General features: G+C 38.6%; 2 protein-coding genes and 1 non-coding gene across 3 annotated transcripts; 2 read left to right on the top strand and 1 right to left on the bottom strand.

The window, feature by feature from the left end:
- The first annotated feature begins 13,452 nt into the window (after positions 1-13,452).
- Positions 13,453-14,896, top strand: LOC145635406 (uncharacterized). The gene is made up of 2 exons (XM_081686686.1): positions 13,453-13,794; positions 14,114-14,896. Exons 1-2 carry the CDS (start codon positions 13,453-13,455, stop codon positions 14,894-14,896), a joined length of 1,125 nt encoding a protein of 374 aa, XP_081542812.1.
- A 2,442-nt stretch (positions 14,897-17,338) lies between these two features.
- LOC145566284 (small nucleolar RNA R71) lies at positions 17,339-17,445 on the bottom strand. The gene has a single exon (XR_014095395.1). It is a non-coding gene; the product is annotated as a small nucleolar RNA R71 (small nucleolar RNA).
- A 7,071-nt stretch (positions 17,446-24,516) lies between these two features.
- Positions 24,517-25,092, top strand: LOC145635394 (uncharacterized). Its single transcript, XM_081686678.1, has one exon. The coding sequence runs from the start codon at positions 24,517-24,519 to the stop codon at positions 25,090-25,092; it is 576 nt and encodes a 191-aa protein (XP_081542804.1).
- The last annotated feature ends 1,596 nt before the right edge of the window (positions 25,093-26,688 follow it).

The following is a 26,688-nucleotide window of genomic DNA, read 5'->3' as shown; positions in this document are numbered from 1 at the left end:
GGTTATAATTGATTGACCTTCATTATTTTTACCACTACTAAGAAAAAATTGATTAAGCATGCAAAATAAGAAATCCCTTCTTCTATAAATTTGAAAAGATTCAAAAAGAGGTTTATCAAAATAATGGCGTGCAAATTCTTTCAAATTAACTATGTTGCCATCTACTATTTTTGATAAATTCCTTTCTTTTAAATTGAAGAAGCGCTCAAAATCCTTGTAATAATATGCATCTACTCTAGGGAATACTATGAGGTCTATTGAAGGGAAACCAAAAATAGCACCAAACTCCTCCGGTAAAGGGTTAATTTCATCATACCCTATTCTAAAGCAATGAGTATCAACATTCCAATATTCTAGAGCGGTATGAATGAAATCTAAGTCAAGATCTACCCCTTTGATACCATAAATTCCCCCCAAGTGGAACAAATCTAATTCTTTTCGTTCTCGGGCATTTAGAGACCGACATCATTCATGGGTGTATTGGGTAAAAGTTTTGGTTACTAGAGACATGATATTATTTTTCTAAGGCCAAGAATTATTTTTATTATGAAAAGAATTAGCTGGGCAGGGGGCTATTTATGCACGAAATCGGAAGAGTTTTAATCGGGGTAAAATACGGAGTCAGCGCTACTTGGTGCTTGACGCCACGATTGCGCCAGACGCCACGGCTTGGCGCCACACGCCAAGTGTAGCGCCTGGCGCTACACCAATTTGAGTGGCGTCAGCTGGCGCCAATCTGTCACGTCATTCGCGCTTTCTAAAACCGCGTTTTTACCTTAATCCGAGTCTGCTAATGACTTTACGACTTCTTTATCTTTTTCTAAAAAATCCTTTTATTCTTTTTTTAATTAATATAACTATTATATTAATTATACTATTCTTTTTTGGATTTTATTTAGGTTAATTTCCAAGCTTTTATAAATCCAACAATTTTTTTGCCTTTTCCTTTTTTTCATTTTTCTTTTGAGGGGAGAAAGTCGGATACCCTCTATCAATAATAAAAATGACGGAATTTTTGCGCAAAATTGTTTGTCACACTTTTCTTGCACACACAAACATGCACATAAAAATAATAATAGCAAACATAAATAAACTCATAATAGTATGTATATACAAAATATGTCTAAAAAATGAGTTTAACTAAGAGGCAAAGTTCTATACAAAGTCAAATAAATAATAAAAATCACAGGTACAAACCACCTCCCGCGAGAACTGTTAAAGAAATAAGTCAGTAAACATGCATAATATATGTGGACAAAAGTTGCAAATAAATAAGCTTACTCGAGTCTGGTGGCGAAGAGTCGACCGCTCTACGAAGCGCGGCCGGAGGAATCATCTCCTCAATCGGCCCATATGTCCCCTGGTAATGGATAGACATACGGGGTGGCACGAACTCAGCAGCATCGTCTGGACAAAGCAAAACCAAGTCAGTGAAGCATTACTTGGGGGCTACTTAACGAAAGATAAGAGCTAAAAAATCTTACCGCCACATCCTCAGCCGGTACAGGAACTGGAGCTAACAACAACAATAGCTCTTATGCATAGCATCGCCCAGGGATCGTGCAAGGTCGCCAAGGGGTACCAGCTCCCTCTGACATGCTCAACAACTTTGCGGCGCCAGGACACTTAGCCGCTCGGTGAGGTTGTTCTACCCTTTTGCAATATATTTTGGGTTCCTTGGTACGCCAGTTAGCCCCTCTAAGAAAGTTGACATGATTTTTAGTAATCGGCTTGATTGCATAAAGTGATCGACCTGATGAAAGATCGTCTCACTTAGCTTAAAGCTCCTAAGCATTGGCTCATTAACAAAAGGCACCGATATAGTGGTTCATTCGCAAAAGGCACTGGTGTACAAGTTCAAAAGCAGAATAAATGCCAACGTACAGGCATAGCGGGAGCAAAGTTCAAGGGAGCTTTTAAAGATCGACAAGCAGAGATCTTCGGTAATTTCCTTTGGAAAATTATCGCATCAAATGAGGATGGCTTCAAGCGAGGATATCTTCGATGACATTCCCTAGCTTGTGGAGAGTTGTCACAAACAACTGAAGGTAATTTCAAGGGAAGTTGTCTTCGACCGTGTTCCCTTAGACGTGGAAGATAGCCATAATGCGGAAGGAGGTTGTTTCAAGAGGAATAATCTTCGATAGTATTCCCTTGGACGTGGAATATTATCAATGCGGATGAGGATTGTTTCAAGAGAAATAATCTTCGATAGTATTCCCTTGGACGTGGAATATTATCAATGCGGATGAGGATTGTTTCAAGAGAAGCAATCTTCGATGGTATTCCCTGGGACGTGGAATATTATCAAAGCGGAGGAGGATCGTTTCAGGCGAATCAATCTTCTATATTGGAAGCAGTTACAGGCGTAGCGGTTTTCAAGCGGGATGGCATTCTCTAGCTTGCAGGAGGTCATCAAATTATCAGTAAAGCGGCAGCAAATCGGTTACTTTCAGAGAAGTGTGCTCGACAGTGCAAGATACGCGTTTCTTAACTCTTTTATCTGTTTAACTAACGGTAGTTTGCAGGTATCGGCGTTACAAGAGTGATTTAGGATCGAAGAACGTCCTAAATCATTCTCCGTCCCTATCGATACTTTGACTTTTGTTTTCGAAACTTGCGTTTCTCCAAACTCAGTCAAAGTGGGGGCTTCTGTAGACACCTAAATGTGTCTCCCCAAAACCAAACCAGGTGATGAGTACCTTTCACGTCGAATCATAATCGAATAAAGCGAAAGTGTGGAAAGTCTAGTGTTGCAGATGGTTTTAATTTCTTTTCTCTTCTCTCTGTTTTTGAAAACTTATTTTAAGAAAACAGCCAATCCAGTTTGGTTGGTCCGTGATATGGGTCCAATAGTAGTGTAGTTGGATGGGGCTTGACAAGAACTTTCCAACGATGTATTATAAGCCCAATTCCGATGAATATTGAGGAAGTTATGGCCAATTTACTAAACTGGGCCCGGTTTGAGCCTTATATGCGGCCCAATGATCTAGGGGAGGGCTTAATATGATTTATCATTCCTAATGTAATTAGTAATAGTTTTAGTCTTCTAGATTCTTCTAGAAGGTTCTTTTCATTCCTAATTCAATTAGCATTGATAAATTGACTTTTGTTGACTTTTCAGAGTTTTAATTAAAATCAAAGAGCATTTTTGAGGAAAATACGATTTTATCCTCCTGTACGGTAACTTTTATCTGATTTTAGAAAACGCGTGAATTTTAGAAATCAGCGCCAAACGCCAGCTGTAGCGCCTGGCGCTAGTGTTGGCGCCTGGCGCCAACAGCCAGCGTTGGCGCTGGTTCTGTTTTCTATACGCCAATGCTCTGTTTTGGATATTTTATCTTTTTGGCTGATTTTCTCTAAAAATAACGTTGTAAAAACTCCGTTTTGATTCACCTACAACCACTTTTCAATTCTCTCTCATTCTCTTTAATCATTCACCAATTCTCATCAAGATTCTCTTGATTACTCTCTCTCTCTCCCTTTTCTAAACTAGCTTTTTACATACAAAATTCCGCAATCATTAGATCTAGAAACACCTAGCCATATTCGAAGTTGCCTTCGCCCTAGGCGTGAAAGGTTTAATTTTTGAGGGTTTGGTCCCAAATCTCTATTTCCATTATTTAATTTAATTGTTGATTATTATTTTCCTTGAAGTTACTAACGCGTGTATTTTGTTATTAGAAAGAGGTACGAGGCATCAAAGTAAGTGATTTAATGGTTTCATTGTTATAATGATGTAGAAATCATGTTTATGATGTTTATTGCTTCCTATTATCATGTTTAGGGTAAATAATATAATGTCAATTATGATTTCTATGATGCCTTCTATTCTCTTTCTAATATTTATGATTGTTAGTATCATGTTAGAGTTAAAGCTTTGATTTTTATTGCTTAGTTACATGCTAGGGTTTGTTATTAATCTTGTTAGTATCATGCCTAGGATCTTGCTATTATTATGCTTTAACATGATTATTATGATTATGATTATTATAATTGTTATTACGATGATTATTGTTTTAATGATTATAATTAATATCATGATTTTGATTATTATTATGTTGCTTGATATTTATTGTTATTGCTTGATCACGCCTTTTATGCATGTTTAAAGGGAATTTTGTACTTGTAATCACGCTTAATAAGATAATTAATAATCTTGTTTAGGGTTAATATGATTATAATTCAAGTGATCGCCAATAATAGATTTATTTGTGCATTAAAATTCAACCAACATAGATAAACAGGTTTAGGGTTAATCCTATTGATTGCATGTTAGTCAAAAAGCGCACATGAATACGATCAGAATAAAGTAGAGGCCTATTATTAGGGCATGTTCAATCTCTTTTAGGTTGGATTTGTACCTTCATCCCCGAACCCTTATTTTGTTTAAGACCTTATGGAGTTGACGATCTCTTAGATCGTTAAGGGGTGTAACCTTCAACCTGTGAACGGTTTACAAGTTCCTAAAACTTGTTGGCGACTCTTTTGCTCTATCTTCTTCCATTTTGGACGCCACCGTACTTTAGTGTATGATCACAGTAGGGTTCAAGCTAGGGGGTTAACGCTTGAAATTATTCCCTATAGTGAGTAATTAATTTAATTACTTATTTTTATTTTAATATTGCTAATATCATGATTAGGTTATTTTATATTTGATTTGACTAACGCTATTATTGTCAATATGCTTCCAATATTAATGTTTATTCTATTATTTTTTATTGATTACCATATTGCATGTAAAGGGAATATGTAATTGAAAATCACACGTAATAAGATAATTTGGACAACCGGTTTTGGATCCTTTTAATCTTGTTGTTTAATCAAGTGATCACAAATTTTATAGAATTATATGTTGCATTAATATTAAACCAATTTAGCTTAATAATAGTTAGGAGCAAATTGAGTATTTTGTTTGTATGCCTTTCACATCGCATGATTCACTTTTCACTATATGAATCGAGTAGAGGCCAATACAGGCGTATGTGACTCCATGACTCACTTCGTACCATCATCCCCGATCCTCCTTTCTTGGTTCTGAACAATATGGAGTTAGTAATCTCATGGATTATGAATGGGGTGTAATCTTCACGGGTCAATCGTTGTTGCCTATCGTTGTCCCTTATCGTGGTTGCCTCTTTATGATCTGTGAACGGTTTACAAGTTCCTTAAAAACTTGTTGGTGGCTCCCTACTTTGCTTTGTCCCTAATCGTTATGTAAATTCCCACTTCATATGAGTGCCAAACATATTCACCACATGATTTAACGTAGGCGCACTTGGAACGACGCCTACACCCTTCCCCTTAAAGCTTTTCTTCTTCTTTTCTAAGAGTTTGAACGGCTTGTCCTTTTTTTTAATCATGAGTATATCATGATTCTCCTCATCCTTGAGCATTTTCTCGGCTTGCTTCAACATACCATGAAGATCGGTGAGGGTTTTCTCCATGCTTTGCATGTTGTAGTTCATCTTGAATTGATCATAGCCTTAGTGCAGGGAGTGGAGAATGATGTCAATTGCCATCTCGGTTGAATACCCTACGTCAAGCCTTCCCATGTACTCAAATAATCCTTCCATTTTGAGTACATGTGGGCTGACTGGCTTTCCTTTCTTGAGCTTACTCTTAAGGATTTGTTTTGCGTTTTAAACCATTAAATTTGGGCCTGCTCTTTGAACATGTTTTGCAGCTCAGAAATGATCTCAACAGTTGTCTCCTTCTTAAATAAATTCTTTTGAAGGTCGGGAAACATTGCGGCCATCATGATGCATTTGATATCCCGATTGGCAATTTGCCATGGTTTAAGGCTGCCTGAGTTACCTCTTCATTGGGTGTCTCGGGAATTTCCTCATCAAGGACATATTCCTTTAGCTCTTTCAAGAGAACTATACGCAAGTTCCTTTGCCAATCAAGAAAATTTGGCCCACTCAACTTCTCCTTGTCGAGAATTGAGCACAACGAGAATTGGTTGTTTCAGTCATTTGAAGACATGATTCTACAATTGAAAGAATTTAAAATGAAAACCATTCATAATACATAAATAAGATTGAAATCATGCATATTAATCAAACTTATTCACACATTAAATTGTCCCCATTTGGTGAGAATATGTCGATTCCAAGATCCAAAGAATTAATGAGTAGTTAAGCCTGCTTTGGCTTGTCTTAAAACTTAATATTCTAAGGTAAGCAACTCTTTGCTAACGGCTACAAGCCACTCTTGGTTAGATAAATCGTCACATCTAATGCTCTCTCAACAACTTATCCACTTTTCTATGACATGTTAGGACTCCATCACTCATATCATTGAGTATAACAAAAACCAAGATGCATACCCAGTATGCCTGACGTACCCTAGGGAGAAACAGTGATGCCTCGCTTTGGCGTAGCCCATCACTACTCTCAATAGGTCGGTAAGTGTTGTTTAGGAATGGCAAATTTTACTCTATATTTTAGGGACCTAGTGTTTCATTGTTGGTTGGTTTAAGTGAGCTTAATTAATCATCGCAACATTCCAAATCCTAAAAATGCATCTAACATATAATTCATATATATGATCATTAATATATATCGAAAACATAAATAAAAATGCATTTGGCAACTAGCATGACCCCTTGAGTCTTCAAGGGTCGTCATTTGCAACTCCATGGCTTTGTCTTCCAAGAACCTCCGTCTTCAAGACATGACCAAAATAAAGCAAATACTAGTATCTACAATTACGGTTAATCTAAATATTAAGGTACAAAATACTCAACGGTTCGCACAACATAATTAGATTTACAAAAATACATGACAGCACGCAGTCCGTATCTTCTATCCTAATCGAGCTCTATTAGTTGCCTTTTTTATAAAACCTGTGGGAGAATATACATTCCATTCATCCATTCAGTATTTGTGAATGTCCCATGCATTTTAAAATGATAAACAAGTAACAATGCACAAACATGCGTATACTAGTAACTAATTTCGATAGTTAATCCAATTCGCGTCTAGTTAAAACTAGTCAAAGTTGTTTAACAAATTATTAAATTTAGTGCAATTAATATTGAAGTTCCTACTAAATTCCGCATCCATCTTAATTAATCCAATTAATTAACAAAGAAAACTTAAAATTTTGCCAAAATAAATTGTGTAAATGCCGCTCAAAACCTAGGCGTAGCCTCTAAAATTATAAATAAAATTAATAATGATAATTAAAATAAATAAAACGGCCAAAACCGCAAAATTAGCATAGCCTTAAAACTCGGGGCTAAAATGCCAAGTGTGGGGTTTTGTGCATCGTTCCGTAAGCACGCACCCTACCCCACACGCACTCCCCGCAACAACACTAAGCACTGCATGCACAAAATGCCCGCACAAGGCAGCAGCATGCACACATAGCCGCAGCATGCTGCTGCATGGCTGATGCTGATGTGCTACTACTGCTACTAGGCGCACCAGCCACGTATCTTGGTGTGTGGCGCGGACCAGGCGCACCAGCCCTTGGCAGCCACGTGTGGGCTGCTTAGCAGCCCAGCTGACCGACGGTGGCGTGGCCTTGGTTTGCGTGCCAAACTCTCGGAATTCAATCCGAATATTTGCGTGAATTTATAAAATAATTCTAAATTAATTTTAGAATTAATTGAATGAGAAAGATGAAAATTATAACAAAACTAACTTTAATAAATTCATCCAAGTGCACAAAAGCAAAATTATTCCCTAGAACTATTCTTTAGTAAAATTGGTTCAACGTGATACAATAAAATAAATAAGACTATTCTCACTATTAATTTAATTAATTTAATTTAATCATGAGATTTGACAAAAACAAAGGGGAGTTGAAATTATGAACATAAAATTCAAATAAAGATTCCAACTTTAACTTCGGGATCCTTGGAAAATTATATCTTCCAATATGATGATAAATGAAATTTCTATCACCAGATTAAAACATTATGATTCCAATCAACTTAATAAATGATTAAATAAAAAAAGTTCATCAAAAATTCGAGGAATTTAGTAACTCAAAGTCCAAACATATAAAACAATTAAATATTGGATCTTTAGTACTTAAAAGCCTCAAATAATAAATTTTCACACTTAATGTAATGGATTTTTAAACATGTGAAAATTTAACCAATCTTTCAAGAATTAATTACTTCAAAGTAACCATGCTTAGAGAGGTAAAAAATGCAGAAACATTAAGGAAAGAATCAAATACATAATCACCATAAATATGCCATTAAGATTCAAAGTTAAAAGATTTCAAATATTTCATCGAAACGAAAAAACACTCGATAAAAGGCATTTCTGGTAAGATTTTGGCCTATTTTACAATCCAAAAAGGGTTGAAACATTTCCAGAACGCTATTTCCACCAAAAATTCACTATTTTTGGGCAAAAAATCTGTGTTTGGGGCAAAAAATCATATTTTAAACGGGTTTATTATGAAAAAAACCGAGTTACTAATCTAATTAGTAACATAAAACAGAATAATAAATCACTAATAAAACACCTTGAAAATATTTGTTATAAAAATAAATGAGTAAGGGTCCGATACCAATGTTGGGTTATGATAAGTCCGACTCACCACGGAAATAAAGCCAGCCCAAGAACAAATTCACAATTAATATAACAAAATGCATAAATAAAAAGAATAGAGAAAAGACTAAATTACCCTTGTAGCGTGCTTCGCTCAACTAGATGGAGCTCTTACTTGAGAAAGTCGAGCCTCATAAAGGGCGAGGACCTCCGATGATGTGCACCCACAACGCGACCCGACTGATCTATTACTTGGAGGTTAGCCAAGTCTGACCAAAAAGATTACCACATTAATTAATAAGCTTATAGGTTTTCTCTCAAGTGGAGATTCCTATTTGAGCTCTTACTCAAGTGAGTTTTCCCAATTCCCAAGTGGGCTATTTATAGGGAAACTCGAGTGAGAAATCCAATATCCCATCTATGTGGGAGAGTTGGTAAAATAAATTTTCTACTTTTATTTTTAAATAAAAAACAAAAGAAAATAGCCAACAACGTATTAATCAACAAGTGGCATTCTAAGAGGAGGAGTTGGGTAAGGACCACAAGGGAAAGAGAGGACCAAAACTAGATCCCAAAGGCTTACTAAGAACTGGATCCCTAGTGGAATTTTCCACAACGGGCTACCGCCATGTGGTAGGCCGAGCCAAGGTACCCAAGCAGCCCCAGCTGACGCTTGGTGTACGGCTGGCCACAGCCCTATGCGCGCTACGCTGCTGCTATGTGCGGCAGGCCGCAACCCTATGCGCGCTACGCTGCTGCTATGTGCGGCGGGCCGTAGCGCCATGCGTGCTGGGCTGCTAGCATTCTGCGGCTGCCACACACATTCTATCATGGCTTGCTAGCCATGTGCTGGTAGCCTTGCAAGCCATGGTGTGCTAGCATGCCGTAGGCCCACTAGTGGAAAAAAGTTCATTTGTAACGCCTTAATTGCATTGGGTATAATTAAATCCGTTACAAAAAGATGATTCATAACGAAAAAAATATATAGATCAGATACAAATAACTAATATTTGTAACGGGCGAAATTTTGACCATTACAAATAAACAATATTCGTAAAGGACATAAATTTATCCGATACAATTACTACTCTAATCGTAACGACCAAATAAGGTCCGTTACAAATCGATCACGTGTTAGCTTAAGACTACAATTAGGGTTATATGAAATTAGTTGTTTTCCTCCCTCTCCTCTCTCTCTCATAGTCTCACATCTCTCTTTCGCTCTATCTCTCTTCTCAATCTACGACTTCAAATTGCAGATCTTCGTTATTTAGATCTAAATTGTGAATTTCTGTAAACTTATTTGGAACAATTATTTGAAGACTGTTGTTTCGAGTATGATTTCTTTGTGTATGGGATGCTGATATGTGAAACGGGCTGACATGCATCTTCGTAAATATGGATACGAGCCCAGCGTAACTGTAAATAGGCTGATATTTCCCATAAAGCCGACATATCGGCTTGACGGTACTTGACACGTGGCAACAATAGCTTGACACTTGGCAAGAAAAGCCTTGCATTCTTTATAGCCACCTGTCATAAGATTTATTATAAATAGTAGGTTAAGCTTCATTAATGGTAAATATTTATTACTCTCCCTCTCTCTCTACTTTCTCTCTCTTACTTATCTTCTTTTTCTCAAACACATTCTAACTTTACCATCGGAGTGGTTATCCCTGGACCACCCCGAGGCTAGCTAACTTCTGCTCATATTGTAGGTTCTTAGCTTGCCGATAGGAGTATCAGGATCTCGGGTTTGGATTCTCGGACAATCAGATCTTTGCAGAAACAATTGGCGCTAGAAGGAGGGGGCAGTGATCACTTCTATTGCCTAAGAACCTCACACACAAAACAGTAACGAAAATGGCTGGAAATAATGAGGTATCCGTAGTTAGTAGGGTAATAAATCTACCAATAATAGTGCAACCAGAAATTGAGGTAGAGGATGAAACACACACTTTGTAAGAAAACCAGTTCCACATGTCGTTAACTATAGAAAGGCAGGTGGAGACGGTAGTAGACCCAATGGCTGAGTTCACACCAGAAGAGTTGGAGGTAGAAGCTAGAGTGATGACTGCGATGAGTAAAAAGAGGAAAGAGGCTGAAACAGCTCAGGCTGAAGGAGGGGTACCGTTAATCAATCATGGTGAACAGTTAAACCAGGCAACAAATACACCAAGGCACTGCCGGGAAGGGACGCCGGTAAGAATACATACTTTGCCGCGACAGACAGAGGGTTAGTCATTGAGTCGCACTGTTATTACAAGAGCTCATCGGTAGAGAAGTTCTCAGGTTTAGGGGCAAGCACCACGAACTGTGGTGCAGTTAAGAGCATCTCCGTTTGCGCAAAGTGTCTTTGATCAGCCAATGGAGAAAATTAAAATGCCGACTTGTAGGTATGATTGAAGAGGGGATCCCAGCAGATACATAACGTCCTAGGAAGGACATATGATGTTGTACACAAACTTGGATGCCGTTTTGTGTAAGGTTTTTCCAACTTCTCTAACAAGGGCTGTTGCAGATTGGTTCAATAACTTGGGAAATGGAATGGTAGAAAGCTTCGAGAGGTTAACTGAGATGTTTGTGGGGAAGTATATTAGTAATAGTGTGAGGCAGAGAACTTCAGGAGAGCTGATGGCAGTGGAACAAAGTCCTGATGAGCCTTTGAGGGACTATATCAGGCGATTTAACAGTGAGGCGAATACAATTCCAAAGTTGCAGCAAGAGATTGTAGTTAAGGCTTTGATCAAGGGCTCATGATTACATCAAGAGTGAAGAGTTAATGAAAACAAGTAACAAAAATGTGTCTGCTGGAAAGGGTCAGTATTAGTTTGAAGGTGCATCTTCAAGAAGTGGAAGGCCGAGAACTTCGACCCCAGGAAGGGGAGGGGGAAATCGGCAGCAGGTTAGGATTGCTAAACCACCAATGCGGTATAGTAATTTTATGCCATTGAATACACCCAGGACAGCAATCTATTCGGTGAATTAGAATAGGGAAGGATGGACAAGGCCCATCCCGATGAAGGCGAGGCCGAGGGATGTTAAGAAGTACTGCATGTTCCATAGAGATGTGGGTCATTATACTGAGGAGTGCACACAGTTGAAAGATAACATCGAAGAGCTGATAAGGAAGGGGCACTTCACTCAATATCGGTTGAATACTGGGGGAACTCAACCACCACCTCGGCAGATAGAAAGACAACAGCTAGAGGCCAGGCCAGAAAGACCACAAGGTGGAATGGTCTGACAAGGAGGTGGAGGAATGCCACCCTTGTCAACAGGATGAGGAGTAGATGTGATAACAGCGGGACCAGTTCATGGAGGAACAATAAGTGGATCTAAGAAACATCTATCTCAGCACCGCCATATAATCAATGCCCTGGATACCGATAACCGTCCTCGACCAGCTTCAATTCCAAAAGTTGTATTTACTGAAGAGGATGCAAGGGGTATTATTTTCCCGCATGATGATCCACTAGTGCTGATAACAAAGATTAATGGAGCTGATATCAAAAGAGTTTTGGTGGACGCTTGTAGTTCTGCAAATGTTCTGTTTATGAAAGCTATTAATGAGATGATGATTGGAAGGCAATAGTTGACGCAGGTATCTTATATAATTATTGAGTTTAACGGGTAAACAGTGAGACTAGAGGGAAGCATAGTTTTACTTGTACGGTTGGGTGATGGGCCGACTGCGAGAGATGTGATGGCAGAATTTTTAGTAGTCAACGTTCCGTCAGCTTAAAATGCAATTATCGGTAGGCCGATTATTCATGATGTACAAGCAGTTGTATCAACATATCCTCTGACGATAGCTTATGTGTCGAATCTGGGGGCAGTGGAAAAAGTTCATGGAGGACAGGTAGTGGCAAAGTCTTATTATGTGACAGCTTTGAAAAATCCATCTGGGATGATTTGGCGCCGAGTAATCCTAAAAAAGAGTTAGAGCCAACAGTACGGGATTTGGCTATGAGCAATTTTGATACAAGACCAGAAGCAACTCCAAGGCCGTTGCTAGGTGGAGAGACAGTGCAAGTTGAAATACAGCGAGGTGATCCTAGTCGGACGGTAAAGGTTGGGACAGATATGGATGTAGATATGAGTGCCATTGAATAAGTTTGTTGCGCGAGAATGAAGATGTTTTTGTCTTCTCGGCAAGTGAAATGCCGGGAATTCACCCTGGAGTGATGGAGCATAAGTTGAATGTCAACAGAGGGTTCAGGCCGATAAGGCAGAAAAACGTAATTTCTCTACCGAGAAGATAGAGGCCGTACAGGAAAAGGTTAATAAAATCTTAGCGGCAGGGTTTATAAAGCTATGCACATACCCGGAATGGTTAACGAACGTTGTAATGGTAAGAAAGCCGACGGGGAAGTGGCGTATGTGTGTGGACTTTACCGATTTGAACAGGGCTTGTCCCGAGGATTATTGTCCACTGCCCCGAATAGATAGATTGGTGGACTCCACTTCTGGGCATGCTATGCTCAGTTTCTTAGACGCATTCTCGAGATATCACCAAGTCAGCCTTAATAAGGCTGACAGGGCAAAAACAGCCTTCATAACGGATGATGGAGTATATTGCTATAAGGTAATGCCGTTTGGGTTGAAGAATGCTGCAGCAACTTATCAGAAGTTAGTTGATAAAATTTTCGAAAAGCAAAAGGGCCGAAATGTGGAAGTGTATGTAGATGATACAATCGTTAAAAGTAGGAAAAAGGAGGATCACATAGCTGATTTGAAGGAAACATTTGAGACATTACGGAAGTATCAGATGAAGCAAAATCCAGAAAAGTGTGTGTTTGGAGTTCGATCAGAGAAGTTTCTGGGTTTTATGGTTAGTGAACGAGGAATAGACGCGAATCCTGACAAGGTGAATGTGGTGCTTGAGATGAAATAACCAAAAACTATTCGAGTTATACAAAGGCTCACTGGCAGGATGGCAGGTTTAACACGGTTCATCAACAAGTCAGCTGATAAAGCACTTCCATTTTTTGTAGGTTTGCGGCAGAACAAGGCATTTGAATGGGGAAAAGAGCAAAGGGATGCGTTGGAAGTGGTAAAGAATCACCTGAGATCTCTTCCAACGGTCTCAGCATCTCCAAAAACAATAGATGCAGTGTTGTTGGTAGAAAGGAAGAAGCAACAGATGCTGATATATTTTGTTAGTCATGTATTAAATGCGGCTGAGCGCAGGTATCCTGTAATTGAAAAGATGGCAATGACAGTGGTGATAGAGGCTAAAAAGTTGAGACCGTATTTTGATGCACATCCTATAGATGTTCTGACAAACCATCCGTTGAAAAAGTCTTTACACAACATGGACACATCGGGTCGGTTGTTAATGTGGGCTGTGGAGTTGTCGGATTATGAGATAAATTATAAGCCCTGAGTTTCAATAAAAGCACAGGCTTTATCTGACTTCATTGTGGAAACTTCATACAATGATGAAGAGAAGGAATTGGGCACTTGACAGGTTTTAATCGTTTACAGTTTAACATTTATGATATAAAAATGATTTAAGGCTTTTAATATTTAACATCTATGATATAAAAATATTTAACGAGTGAAGTATTTACTATCAGCTTATAATGTGGTAGGTTTTGGTGGATGGATCCGCGACATCAACCGGATCGGGGGCAGAAATAGTTATAACGACCCTAGATGAAAAGGTTTTTGAATATGCAATTAAGTTTAAATTCGAGGCCACCAACAATGAAGTCGAGTATGAAGCAGTCATAGCTGGAATCCAGCTATCTATGGCGGTTGAAGCCAAGCGGTTAGTTTTGAGGACCGATTCTCAGTTCGTATCTAGCCAATACTCTGGAGAGTATGAAACGCGAGAGCCAACGATGATAAGGTACATTGAAAAAATGAAGCAGTTAACAGCACAGCTGCAATATTTTGAAATAAAGTTAGTACCGAGAGCACAAAATGCACAGGCTGACACCTTAGCAAGGTTAGCCAGTTCAAGCTTTAATGATCTGCAAAGAACAGTTATGGTAGAGATCTTGAAGCAGAGAAGTATAGATGAAGAATCAGAACAAGTGCTCTGTGTCAGTAATGGCACGCAATGGTTTGATAAGATATTGGCATATGTCCTATATGGAGAATTACCTCTTAATAAGGGAGAGTCCAAAAAATTGCGTAAAAGCAGCATGTGGTTTATAATGCATCAAGGCCAGTTGTACAAAAGGGGATTCGCATTACCACTGCAGAGGTGCATAACAGATGTAGAGTCTACCAGGTTGATTGAAGAGATACATGAAGGCACTTGCGGGAATCATCTCGGTGCAAGAGCTTTATCACGAGAAGCGATGAGAAGGGGATACTATTGGCCGACTATGAACGAGGACGCTGTTAAATATGTGAAAAAATGTTAGAAGTGTAAAAAATTTGCACCAGCTATCAATTTGCCCCCAAATGATTTAACGCCAATACTTAATCCAGTCCCTTTTGCGCAATGGGGGATGGATATAGTAGGGCCGTTTCCTTCAGCAACAGGAGGAAGAAAATTTCTTGTAGTGGGGGTAGATTATTTTACCAAATGGATAGAAGTAGAGCTGGTAGATAAGATAACAGCGTCGGAAGTAAAAAAATTTATCTGGAAAAATATTTTCACAAGATTTGGGTTACCAATGGCAATGATCTTTGACCATGGATCTCAGTTTGACTACAAGCCGGTGAAAGATCTTTTGTCCATGTACAAAGTGAAGTTTGATGTGTCTATTTTATATAGTATTTTACCCCCGTCCCTTGGTCATAATTAGTAGTGTTTTTGGCTCTTTAAAGCCACTTTTATTACTAATTGGTGTATTATATATAGTGTTTTCGTAGATTTGGTTGACTTTTGCAGGGAATTTAACTTTTGGAGCATTTTCCCGAGATATTATGGAGCAATCACGAGCACTGGAGAAACACGACCAGTTTTTATAGCCCAGGGCCGGTAAGAGCCATCGAACCGGTGATTAAGGGCTCGGTATATGTGATACCGGGGCATTTGGACCGAGTATTCAAGACTCGAAGAGGAAACCGAGATTGGCCCGAAGAATTGGAGCCCAATCGTAGTCCAAATAGTGGCCCAAGAGAGCCGCCCAGCCAAAAAGTCTGGCGCCCGGAGGTGCGCTCGGCCAGGCGAGGGAAGTAAAGGTCGGCGCCCGAAGACGCGCCCGGCCGGGCGCGAGAAGCGTACATGATAGAGAAATGGCGCGCCCGATCGGGCGCGTGTTAATGTTAGGGGACGATTATCGTCGTTTAAGTTTGTTTTAGTTTAGTATTCTTACGGGATATAAATACTCCTCCGTAAAACGAGTTTAGTACCTTTTCTTAACCTTTCTTTACCTTCTATTTCTCTCTCTACTTAGCTTTAGATTAGTTTTCTCCCTCTTATAATTTGTTCTTAATCTATTCTTAATTCCAGATTTATTTTGGTAACAATTTCTCTTCTCTTAATCTTAGTTGTTTATTTTATTCCTTTGATCATGTCTTGTTTTATTGCTTTGATTAGTTTAGGTTTTATTATGTGTGAGTAGTTCTATTTCTAGGGTTTGTGGGGATCCATAAATAATATGAAGGGGTAATTTATTGTTGTTGATTGTCAATGCTAGATTAATTTCCTATTGATTTAATTAATGCTCTGTGACTAGATTTGCGCAGATCTTTTATGCATGACTTTAACAATATTGATTTGAGATTCGACAGATGAGAATTGATGTTTAGGTCTAGTTTTAATAGGCAGGTTAATTTATAAATGGTTAAGTCGAGATTCGAAAGAAGAGATTTAATACCGGTAAATTAATTGTGTGATTGTAATACGTAGCGAAAGCCCTTTATAATCTGATTAATGTATGCATTGATGAATGATTATTATATTCTACCCTGAAATATTATTTATTGGTGAACCTATGCCCTAGATCCTTTAATATATTATTTTCTCCTTATTCTTAATCTTCGTAGTTTAGTTTCATAATCAAATTCACATATTAGTTACTTGATAGTTTAGATTACATTAGTTAATTAGGAATAGAAAGACTCGTTACTCTATGGATTCGACCATACTTCCCTATCTACATTAGTTAGAGGATTTAGGAATTACTTTTTGATTTGGGGATACGACTTTACCCTGTCTAAATTTGGCGCCGTTGCCGGGGAAACGGTTTTATTTTTGTTTCTGATTATTTTTGTAGTCTAGGTTATTTCTGTATGTCTCAGAGAAGGTTAGTTCTTTGAGGCAAACCTCATATTTGCTTTTAGTTTTTTTTTTTGTTTATGCCCAGGTGTTCCAGATCAGGTACATCCCATTCGATTCTGTGATCGAACGATTCTTTCATAGACAGAAGAACTTCTACAAGCAAATTCAGACGGATTCTTGTTATAATAATAATCACCGAGACCCTCCAACTAGTTATAGCGATTCAGAGGTATCATCAGATCCACAATCAGAGATGACGGCTCCAAAGAAGCTTAGTGATTACTCACAACCAAAGCTTACAGATTTCCCACATCCCACTTCCACTCCGGCTCTTGATGGGGTACAATTTGAGATTAAACCCCAATTTATAATGATGATAGAGAGGAAGCAATTTAGTGGAGCCAAGGGTGAAGACCCAAATCTTCACATTGCAGACTATTGTCAGTATTGTAATACCATCACGCAAGTCGGGGTCACACAAGACCAAATCAGGGAGATTCTCTTTCCTTTCTCTTTAACTTGAAAAGCCAAATTATGGTTTAATGGTTTAAATAGAACTGCATTTGGTATAACTAACTGGGAAACTCTTGTTTTAAATTTTTATAACAAGTACTATCCTGCAGAGAGAACACCCGTACTACGGAGTGCAATTCAGAACTTTGCCCAAGAAGCCGATGAATCTTTATATGAGGCTTGGGAGAGGTTTAAGGACCTACAAAGAGAATGCCCCTACCATTATTTGGCATAATGGCAGTTAATCCAAGCCTTTTACAATGGCATTGGAAATTCATCTAGAATAATTTTAGATTCGGCAGCTAGTGGGAGATTTATGAATCCTTTTGCAAGCTCAATTGACCTCTATCTGCAAAAAATTAGATAATCTTAGCACTGTTAATGTAGCTAATGTTTCTGCAATTAATAATAATGCTAATGATGCTTTATGTGAAAATTGTTGAATTATAGGTCATTGGGAACAAGATTGCAGGAGTTTCGTGGAGCAAGTTAATACCTTTCAAGCTTATAGGCAGAATAACCCATACTCCAACACCTACAATCCTGGGTACCGGAATCATCCATACCTTTTCTACTGGAGCACTAATGTTCAAAATCCACCACCACAAGAGCCACATGTGCTACAGCAACAACAGCAGAAATATTATCATCCCAATGCTGGCCAGAAGAACCAACCACAACAATCCTCCTCATCTTTCGACCTTGCTTTGGTAGAAATTAGAGCGATGCTAGTTAATATGTAGAAGCACATGGAGAGTAGAGATGTACAAATTGATTCAATTCTAGCACATAATAAAATTGTAGATAATATTGACCACTCCAGATAAGAGCAATAATGCTCTAAAGCCAATTATCAAACTTCCATTCCCCCCAATCGTCAACTGAAAACAAATTTGGATAAGCAGTTTGGTAAGTTCCTGGAGATGGTAAAAGATTTGAAGGTAACAGTTCCCTTCACTGAATTAATCACACAAATTCTTTCATATGCAAATTTATGAAAGAAATATTGACAAGAAAAAGGTCTATTAGTGAGGTAGAGATAATAGTTTTCACTGCAGAGTGTAGTGCCGTACTACAAAATAAATCTCAACCTAAATTAAAAGATCCGGGTAGCTTTTCTATGCCTTGTCATATTGGCAATCTAATGATTGATAATGCATTATGTGATTTGGGTGCTAGCGTTAGTGTTATGCCATTATCTGTGTGTTCCAAGTTGAATATGGGTAAATTAAAACCTACTAATATTACTCTACAAATGGCCGACCGTTCTTTCAAATACCCCTTAGGTGTTTTAGAGGATGTTCCCGTTAGAGTAGGTAAATTTTATATACCTGTTGATTTTGTTGTTCTTGCTATGGCTGAGGATATGCAAACCCCAATTATTTTGGGTAGACAATTCCTTAACACTGCAGGAGCAATTATAGTTGTGAGAAGTGGTAAACTAACACTATTAGTAGGGGACGATAAAATTATTTTTAATCTTAATAATACCCCTAAAAGCCCCATAACAGAGGAGAAGTGCTTTAGTGTTAATTTGGTTCATAATTATTCTAACAAGCCCCAAGCTCTTGAAAAACATCCCTTGGAAGCGGTATCCTGTGTTGCATCCCTTTCAGATGAGATAGACAAATGGCAAAAGGAATTTGATGCAATAGAAAAAGCCCTATACACTGTCGGTCTTGGTTTTGAGGACGAAAAGGTGGAACCAATCAAGCAAGTTGTGCAAATTGAGCCTACGGTAAGTGATCCGCCAGATCAGGTTGCAAGTGTTAAATGCAATGACAATTTGAAGCAACACTCGATCAAAGAAGGATCTTTAGTGCGTAGCATTGAAGAACCCCCAATCCAAGTCAAGGAGGATCCACCAGATAAGGTGAATTGGCGTCCCACAAGGCATGTTAGGAAGCCACGTCGTAGCCAAAACACCGCTAAACCGGGTGAGAAATCGCCCGATCAAGCATTAGGCCAAGAGTCCTAGTTATTGTACTTGGTAAGAAGGTCGTGCGGGACCTAGATAAACCAGCGCTTTGCGGGAGGCAACCCGTATTTTAATGCTTTTTAGACTAGTTTTTCCCTTTTTTTCTTATGAGAGGAGAGATGAGGGAATTTAATGAGTTTTATGAGTGTTTATACATGTTTGAAGGAAAAGAGTTTGCCAAATTTGATAAAAAGAAGAAAAAAAGAAAATCGTCCAATTAGCCTCGTGCTTGATCGGGCGAGTGCCGCCCGACCGGGCGCGAGAGCAAGGGTGGAAATAGTTCAATTTTCGCCCGACCGGGCGAATGCCGCCCGACTAGGCGCGAGATTTGACGTATACGAACTTCTTTTTCCGCCGGATCGGGCGAATATCGCCCGATCGGGAGCGAGAGATAAGTAATTTTTGGGCGTAAGATCGCCCGATCGGGCGAAGGGCGCCCGACCGGGCGCGACATTCCGACGCCCTTTTTCTTCTTTTTTCTTCGTCCTTTTTCTCATTTCTAACTCTTTCCTCCATAAATTTCTTTTTCTAAAAACTTAAATCCTCTACCTTTTCTCTAAGTTTTCTTCTCCATTTATCACCCTAATCCGAAAATTTTTACATATTATTAATCCTCTCTTCATCCTCTCCATTTCTATATAAAAATTTTCGAATTCCATTCAAATTAATTTTCATACCCATTTTTACCATGGCTTCAAAGAGGGCTCGATCTATTTTTAGTAGGAGTTCTAGCTTGAGGGAGGAGTATGACCCGGATTTACAACTCCCGTACTGGCCAACGATCCGTATTGCTAGCTAGAAGCAAAAGGAGCGGTTAGAACACCTAGCCGGGCACGAGGTAATTCCTTCACGGTGGTTACACCGCTCTACTTTAGAATCGTATGGATTGTATGATTTTGTGAAACGATTTTTATATGACATAGGCATGAGAAAATTCGTTGATATGCACTATCCTACATACCGTGAATTGGCTTGTGAATTCTTATCTTCTTTGAAAGTGGTAAATAGTTGAAATGGACCGAATTTAATTTTTTGGTTGAACAATAGGAATATTAGTTTAACTTATGTGGAATTTTGTAAATTGTTTGAATTAAATTCTTAATTACCACACCAATGGCATGCTGAATATAAAATGGGTGACAATTATTATGCTCTGACTGGTTTGCCTACTACCGACCCCCAACATGCTAGTACCAAACCTATTCATCACCCTATCCAAAAAATCTGGCAAAGATTTGCGGGTTTGTGTTTTTTAGGAAGGAACGAGCCCCATAATGCCCAAACTAACGAACTAGCTTTTATAGGACACTATGTGTATGGGTTTGGGAAATTGAACATATGTAGGTACATTATTCACCATTTGAGTAGACATGCCACAGCCCGTACCCAATCTCGCACCCCCATTCGTATAGGAGGCCTTATCACTAGAATAACAATGAAAAAGGCCGGTTTTGTTGAGGGTTGACCCCACCAATTGACCAACTGTGGACCGGATACCTATATGACTGCTAGGTATTTTGAGGAGTTAGGGTGGGTACGTCCGGACAGTGAGCAGACACCCCACTGGTGTATTAGGACTGGGACCGAGCAACCTTTGCCCATCTTTTCCCTACCTAGTCCTGACTTGACTGCCTTTCCCCCCCGGCAAGCATCTTACACATATGACCTTTTAGTTGCCAACGCTAGGGGGCAAGCACCACCAGTTCCACCACCCCAGCCTAATCCTCAGCCCGAGGTAGCATTTTCTCCACCTTGCATGTCTCACTCCGTCCCCCATGTTGACTCTGACCCTGTTTGGGACCTTCAGAGTAAAGGTCAGGCTTTAGGCCGTATCGAGCATTCCCACTCTGACCTTAAGAGGATGGTAGGCTCCATAGACCAGAGGTTAGGGTACCTGGAGAGGAACCAGGGTAGAGATATGTACGATGATTATGCTCGTCGGGGCAACATTCCCGACGATGCTATTTACCCTGACTGGTTTCAGCCTCCACCCCAGGGATACGATAGGGATCCCACTGCCCATGGTATTTACACTGACTATTCTGCCTTCCATGGGTACGACCAGGACATTCTTTTCGGGGGACCGGCGGGGGGGAGTTTTCATGCTGATTATTTTGGTGGTAGCTCTTCTGGTGCAGGTGGTGCAGGTGGCAGTGGAGGTGCAGGGTTTGGCTCCATGGATGAGGATGATCAGGACTAGCTATGCTCGGCTAGTTCCCGAGCCAATGAGGACATTGTGTGATTCTGGCTTGGGGGAGATTTTGGATTCAGTATCTTTCTTTTTCTCTGTTCTTTTATTTTTGGTGTGTTTTCTTAGTTTAGATTTATTTCTTTCTAGGTTATTTTTATTGCTTTCTTATATATGAAAAATAAAAAAAAATTGAAAAATAAAAAAAATCCAAAAATACGTTCCAATGAATTGTAAATCATGCTTCCCTGTGCCCCATACTTGAGAAAATTGTTTGATTCTTGGTATATGATGAAAAGCATTGTGGATTAGTTGATCATGATTTGATGTTTGATTGCCTTGAAACCTTAACATGCGTCAATTTTGTCCAACTATTTGTGAATATAGTGCTTGACTAGTTGATTTGGTTAGGAATGTGTGTTAGTTCCTGGTATGTCAATGAATTTCAGTATTGGTTTGCAACTATAAGTAATGTTTATATGATTCATTGTTATGCACATTGAGTAGGACGAAGGCATATTTGTTCTTTTAGGTAGCCTCCAGATGATTGTAGATACATTTGTTCCCTTCTTGCTACCCATGTTGTTGCCTTGACTTTTTGTTGGTTATTAGCCACATTACAAGCCTATTTTGCCCCATTGGTTACTAGTCCCAAGCTTGGCTTGGGGGAGCTATTAGTGAGTGAGGTGAGTTTGTAGTGTGCTTATTATTTGCACAATTTGGGTGAGTTTTGAGAAGTTGGTTTGTTTTTTATCATGTTTATTTTGGATGAGTTTGAAAGTTATATTTTCTTGAAAAAATAAAGTATGATGTTATGAAAAGAAAAAGAGAGAAGTTCAAGTGAAAAAAAAATAAGTGAACTTCAATAAAAAAAAAAAAAAGAAAAAAAACAAGAAAAAAAAAGGTGTTAAGTGTTCAAATGTTTTTGTTGGAGGTTGATAAATAAAAGAGAAAAATAGTGCTTCAATGAAAAATTCAAGTTTTAAAATAAATTTTGTTTATTCACTCCACTTCTTTATTATTATATCTTATAAGTGAAATTGTAAGTGTTGGGATTGTTTATTATGATTGGAGTATAATCGGTGGATTTTTATTAGAGTTGGTTATGTAGGAGATGTTGATCATTATTTATTTTGATCATGGGTTTTATAAGGATTTGCTCCCTTTAAGCATAGCTTTTCTCTCACTTGTTCCCAAATGATTCCTACCCTTTACCCTAGCCTTACATTACAAGCTTTAAAGACTTTCCGACCTTTGTTTATAGAGCTGTATGAATGTGAAAGTGTTGTTTATCAATGCAAGTTATGATTTGACATATTTCGAGTCGACTAGTAGGTTGAGCGTTCATTGTTTTATACACACGAGAGGGTGAGTTGGGAGGGCATTGTTCACATAAAGGCGTTAGTTGGAGAGCAATCGAGTACATCTTTTACTTGCCACATAAATGAAAGTAGAGTGTGTGAGCACTAGTCTTGAATTCTATATGCTCATGTGGTTTGCTCTATTTGACAATTGTTAGGGAAGAAGGGTAATTGGATGGATTTGATTGGTTGATTTTGAAGCTTGTTTATTTGATTTACCCTGATTTGTTTGTGCTTGATTTTTACTTTTTGGGGTAAAGCATATTTATTTATTCATTGATGAGATCTTTGCTTAGGGACAAGTAAAGGGTTGGCTTGGGGGAGTTTGATGTGTCTATTTTATATAGTATTTTACCCCCGTCCCTTGGTCATAATTAGTAGTGTTTTTGGCTCTTTAGAGCCACTTTTATTACTAATTGGTGTTTTCTAGTGTTTTCGTAGATTTGGTTGACTTTTGCAGGGAATTGCACTTTTGGAGCATTTTCCCGAGATATTATGGAGCAATCACGAGTACTTGAGAAACACGGCCAGTTTTTATAGCCCAGAGCCGATAAGAGCCATCGAACCGATGATTAAGGGATCCGTATATGTGATACTGGGGCATTTGGACCGAGTATGCAAGACACGAAAAGGAAACCCAGATTGGCCCGAAGAATTGGAGCCCAATCGTAGTCCAAATAGTGGCCCAAGAGAGCCGCCCGGCCAAAAAGGGTGGCGCCCAGAGGCACGCCCGGCCGGGCGAGGGAAGCAAAGGTCGGCGCCCGAAGACGCGCCCAGCCGGGCGCAAGAAGCGTACCTGATAGAGAAAAGGCGCGCCCGATCGGGTGGTGCCTCGCCCGATCGGTCGCGTGTTATTGTTAATGGACGATTAGCGTCGTTTAAGTTTATTTTAGTTTAGGATTCTTACGGGATATAAAAACTCTTCCGTAAAATGAGTTTAGTACCTTTTCTTAACCTTTCTTTACCTTATTTTTCTCTCTCTACTTAGCTTTTTGATTAGTTTTCTCCCTCTTATACTTTGTTCTTATTCTATTCTAAATTCCAGATTTATTTTGGTAATAATTTCTCTTCTCTAAATCTTAGTTGTTTATTTTATTCCTTTGATCATGTTTTGTTTTATTACTTTGATTAGTTTAGTTTTTATTATGTGTGAGTAGTTCTATTTCTAGGGTTTATGGGGATCCATAAATAATATGAAGGGGAAATTTATTGTTGTTGATTGTCAATGCTAGATTAATTTCCTATTGCTTGAATTAATTCTCAGTGACTAGATTTGCGCAGATATTTTATGCATGACTTTAACAATATTGATTCGAGATTCGACAGATGAGAATTGATGTTTAGGTCTAGTTTCAATAGGCAGGTTAATTTATAAATGGTTAAGTCGAGATTTGAAAGATGAGATTTAATACCGGTAAATTAATTGTGTGATTGTAATATGTAGCGAAAGCCCTTTATAATCTGATTAATGTATGCATTGATGAATGATTATTATATTCTACCCTGGAATATTATTTAGTAGTGAACCTATGCCCTAGATTCTTTTATATATTATTTTCTCCTTATTCTTAATCTTCGTAGTTTAGTTTCATATTCAAATTCACATATTGGTTACTTGATAGTATAGATTACATTTGTTAATTAGGAATAGAAAGACTCGTTTCTCTGTGGATTCGACCCTACTTTCCTATCTACATTAGTTAGAGGATTTAGGAATTAATTTTGATTTGGGGATACGACTTTACCCTGTCAAAGTTCGTATATGCGGCAGTATGCCACCCGCAGTCAAACGGCCAGGCAAAAGCAATGAACAAACAAATCATAGGGCGATTAAAAAGAAAATTGAGAATGCGAAGGGCTTGTGGGCTGATTTAATACCAGAAATTCTATGCGCAAATAGAACAACAGTAAGAGAAGCAACTGGAGAATCACCCTTCACATTGGTATTAGGAACAGAAGTAGTGGTACCAGCAGAAGTAGGGTTGCCAACATTCAGAATTCAGCATTACTTTGAAGATCATAATGATTTGTTGTTACGACAACAACTGGATTTTCTGCTTGAAGTATGGGAGAAAGCAGCAGTCAATTCAGCCGCCTACAATGACAGAATGTCAAGGGCATATAACAAACGGGTTGCATATCGGCCTTTATGTAATGGGGATCCGGTACTGCGAAGGACAACAGCCACGGGAAAGGGTAATGAAGATGGAAAGTTGACGGCAAATTGGGAAAGACCATACCGGATAAGAGACATGGTAATGCAAGGGTCCTTCTACTTAGAAGCAATGGATGGAAAGCCACTGAAAAATGTTTGGAATACAGTTGTACTAAAAAAATATTATGTGTAAGAAGTGTAAATTGTTTTGTAAACAACAAAACTGATGTTAGTAAGAACAATATCAATGATGAGTATATGAAAGTTATCAGCCAGAAATTCTGTCGTCGGAAAAGGCATCCTCCACTTAACAAATCATCGTTAAGTGGGACGGACAGCTAAAAACCGCTTCCGTGAAGTTAATGCGCTTCCAACCTGATCAGTTGTGATATATAACTCTCGAGGTTGCAGGTTCAAAATATAATTCCGGTAAAATCAATTCAAGTATATACCAACAAGAGGCATAGCTTTGATAATGATCGCCGAGAGGGTGCCTAACTAACTATGATATTAGTGCAGTAGGTGACCGGTATTGTACTCTGAACCAGCAAAAGAAATTCCGACCTAGTGCACATAATTGTTTAACAAATATATGCACTAAGGGGACATGAGATAGGGTTAATTTGATATTATCTTTGTTTTAATTGAAATGCTGAAGTTGGAAAGGGCAACACTTCATAAGTCAAAAGTGTAAAGTTGAGTTAGGACATTAAATCTAGTAATGTTATAACCTTGTGAAATTAGTAAGATAAGTCAGAATGCAAAACATTAAAATTTTTTATATGATAATTTGAGTATGAAATTTGTGATGGAAGGCAAGAATTGCAGATAACTAAGACGCATGCAATTCGTAGTTATGAGACAGAGGCAACATGAGTTATTACAATTTTTTTTTGTAAAAAAAAAAAAACTACATGTTTACAATAGTAAAAGATGACAATCGACAAGCACCACCACAAAAAGGGTATATGTTGATAAAACAACATTGTCAAAAAACAGTATAACAAAAACAAAGGATAAAGCATTTCAAACTAAAGCTGATAAGGCCCAATTACACAAGACCCACTAGAAGATGAGGGGGATGACTGCCTGCCCTTTCAAGCTTGTTTATTCTCAAGCACCGGAGAATCTAGGATGCTGGGATCTTTGGGGCCGTCATCAACACTTGGCTCATAGTTAAACCAATCATCTTCAGCAAATTGCTGTTGCTCAAAGTCGGAAGGTATTTTGTAGGCTTCGTTTTTTTAAGCTTTTTCAACCTTAGTCAAGTCTTCTTTTTTCCAGCCGGCGGCATGGGAAATGCATCTCTGAGCAGCTGTCCAACCTCCATCAAAACGATCTTGGAGTCGTGTACAGATCTTTGGAAGCCACGTAACGGCCAACTGCTCTTTGCCGAATGCAAGGCTTGTCAGTCTCCATCTTTTGAGCCTTTTCTTCAAGATTTTAAATTTTAGCCTTGATAGAGGAATGAACTAGTCGTTAATTTCCTATCCCAAAATCAAACACTATTTATAAAATCCTAAACCAACCTAAAACAAGTATAGGTAAGTATAGGGTCGAACCCAAAGGAGTTAGTTGGTGTTATATTTAGCCTAAATCAAGCTATTTCGGATATTGAAGTAAGAAAACGGTTGGTGTTATGATAGAAAAATTAGACTAAACAAGTAATTCAATAAGCTAAATGCTAGGGATATTGGTTCCACATGCTAATTCAATAATCGTGCTAATCGACAATTTCTTCGTTTGATTCAAGCATTGCAAAGGACAAACAATAGTAGCAATCAAGAGA

Source organism: Chenopodium album, chromosome 1, assembly GCF_948465745.1.
Source record: "Chenopodium album chromosome 1, dcCheAlbu1.1, whole genome shotgun sequence".
Lineage (NCBI taxonomy): Eukaryota > Viridiplantae > Streptophyta > Magnoliopsida > Caryophyllales > Amaranthaceae > Chenopodium > Chenopodium album.
This window is presented reverse-complemented; position numbering and strand designations above follow the sequence as displayed.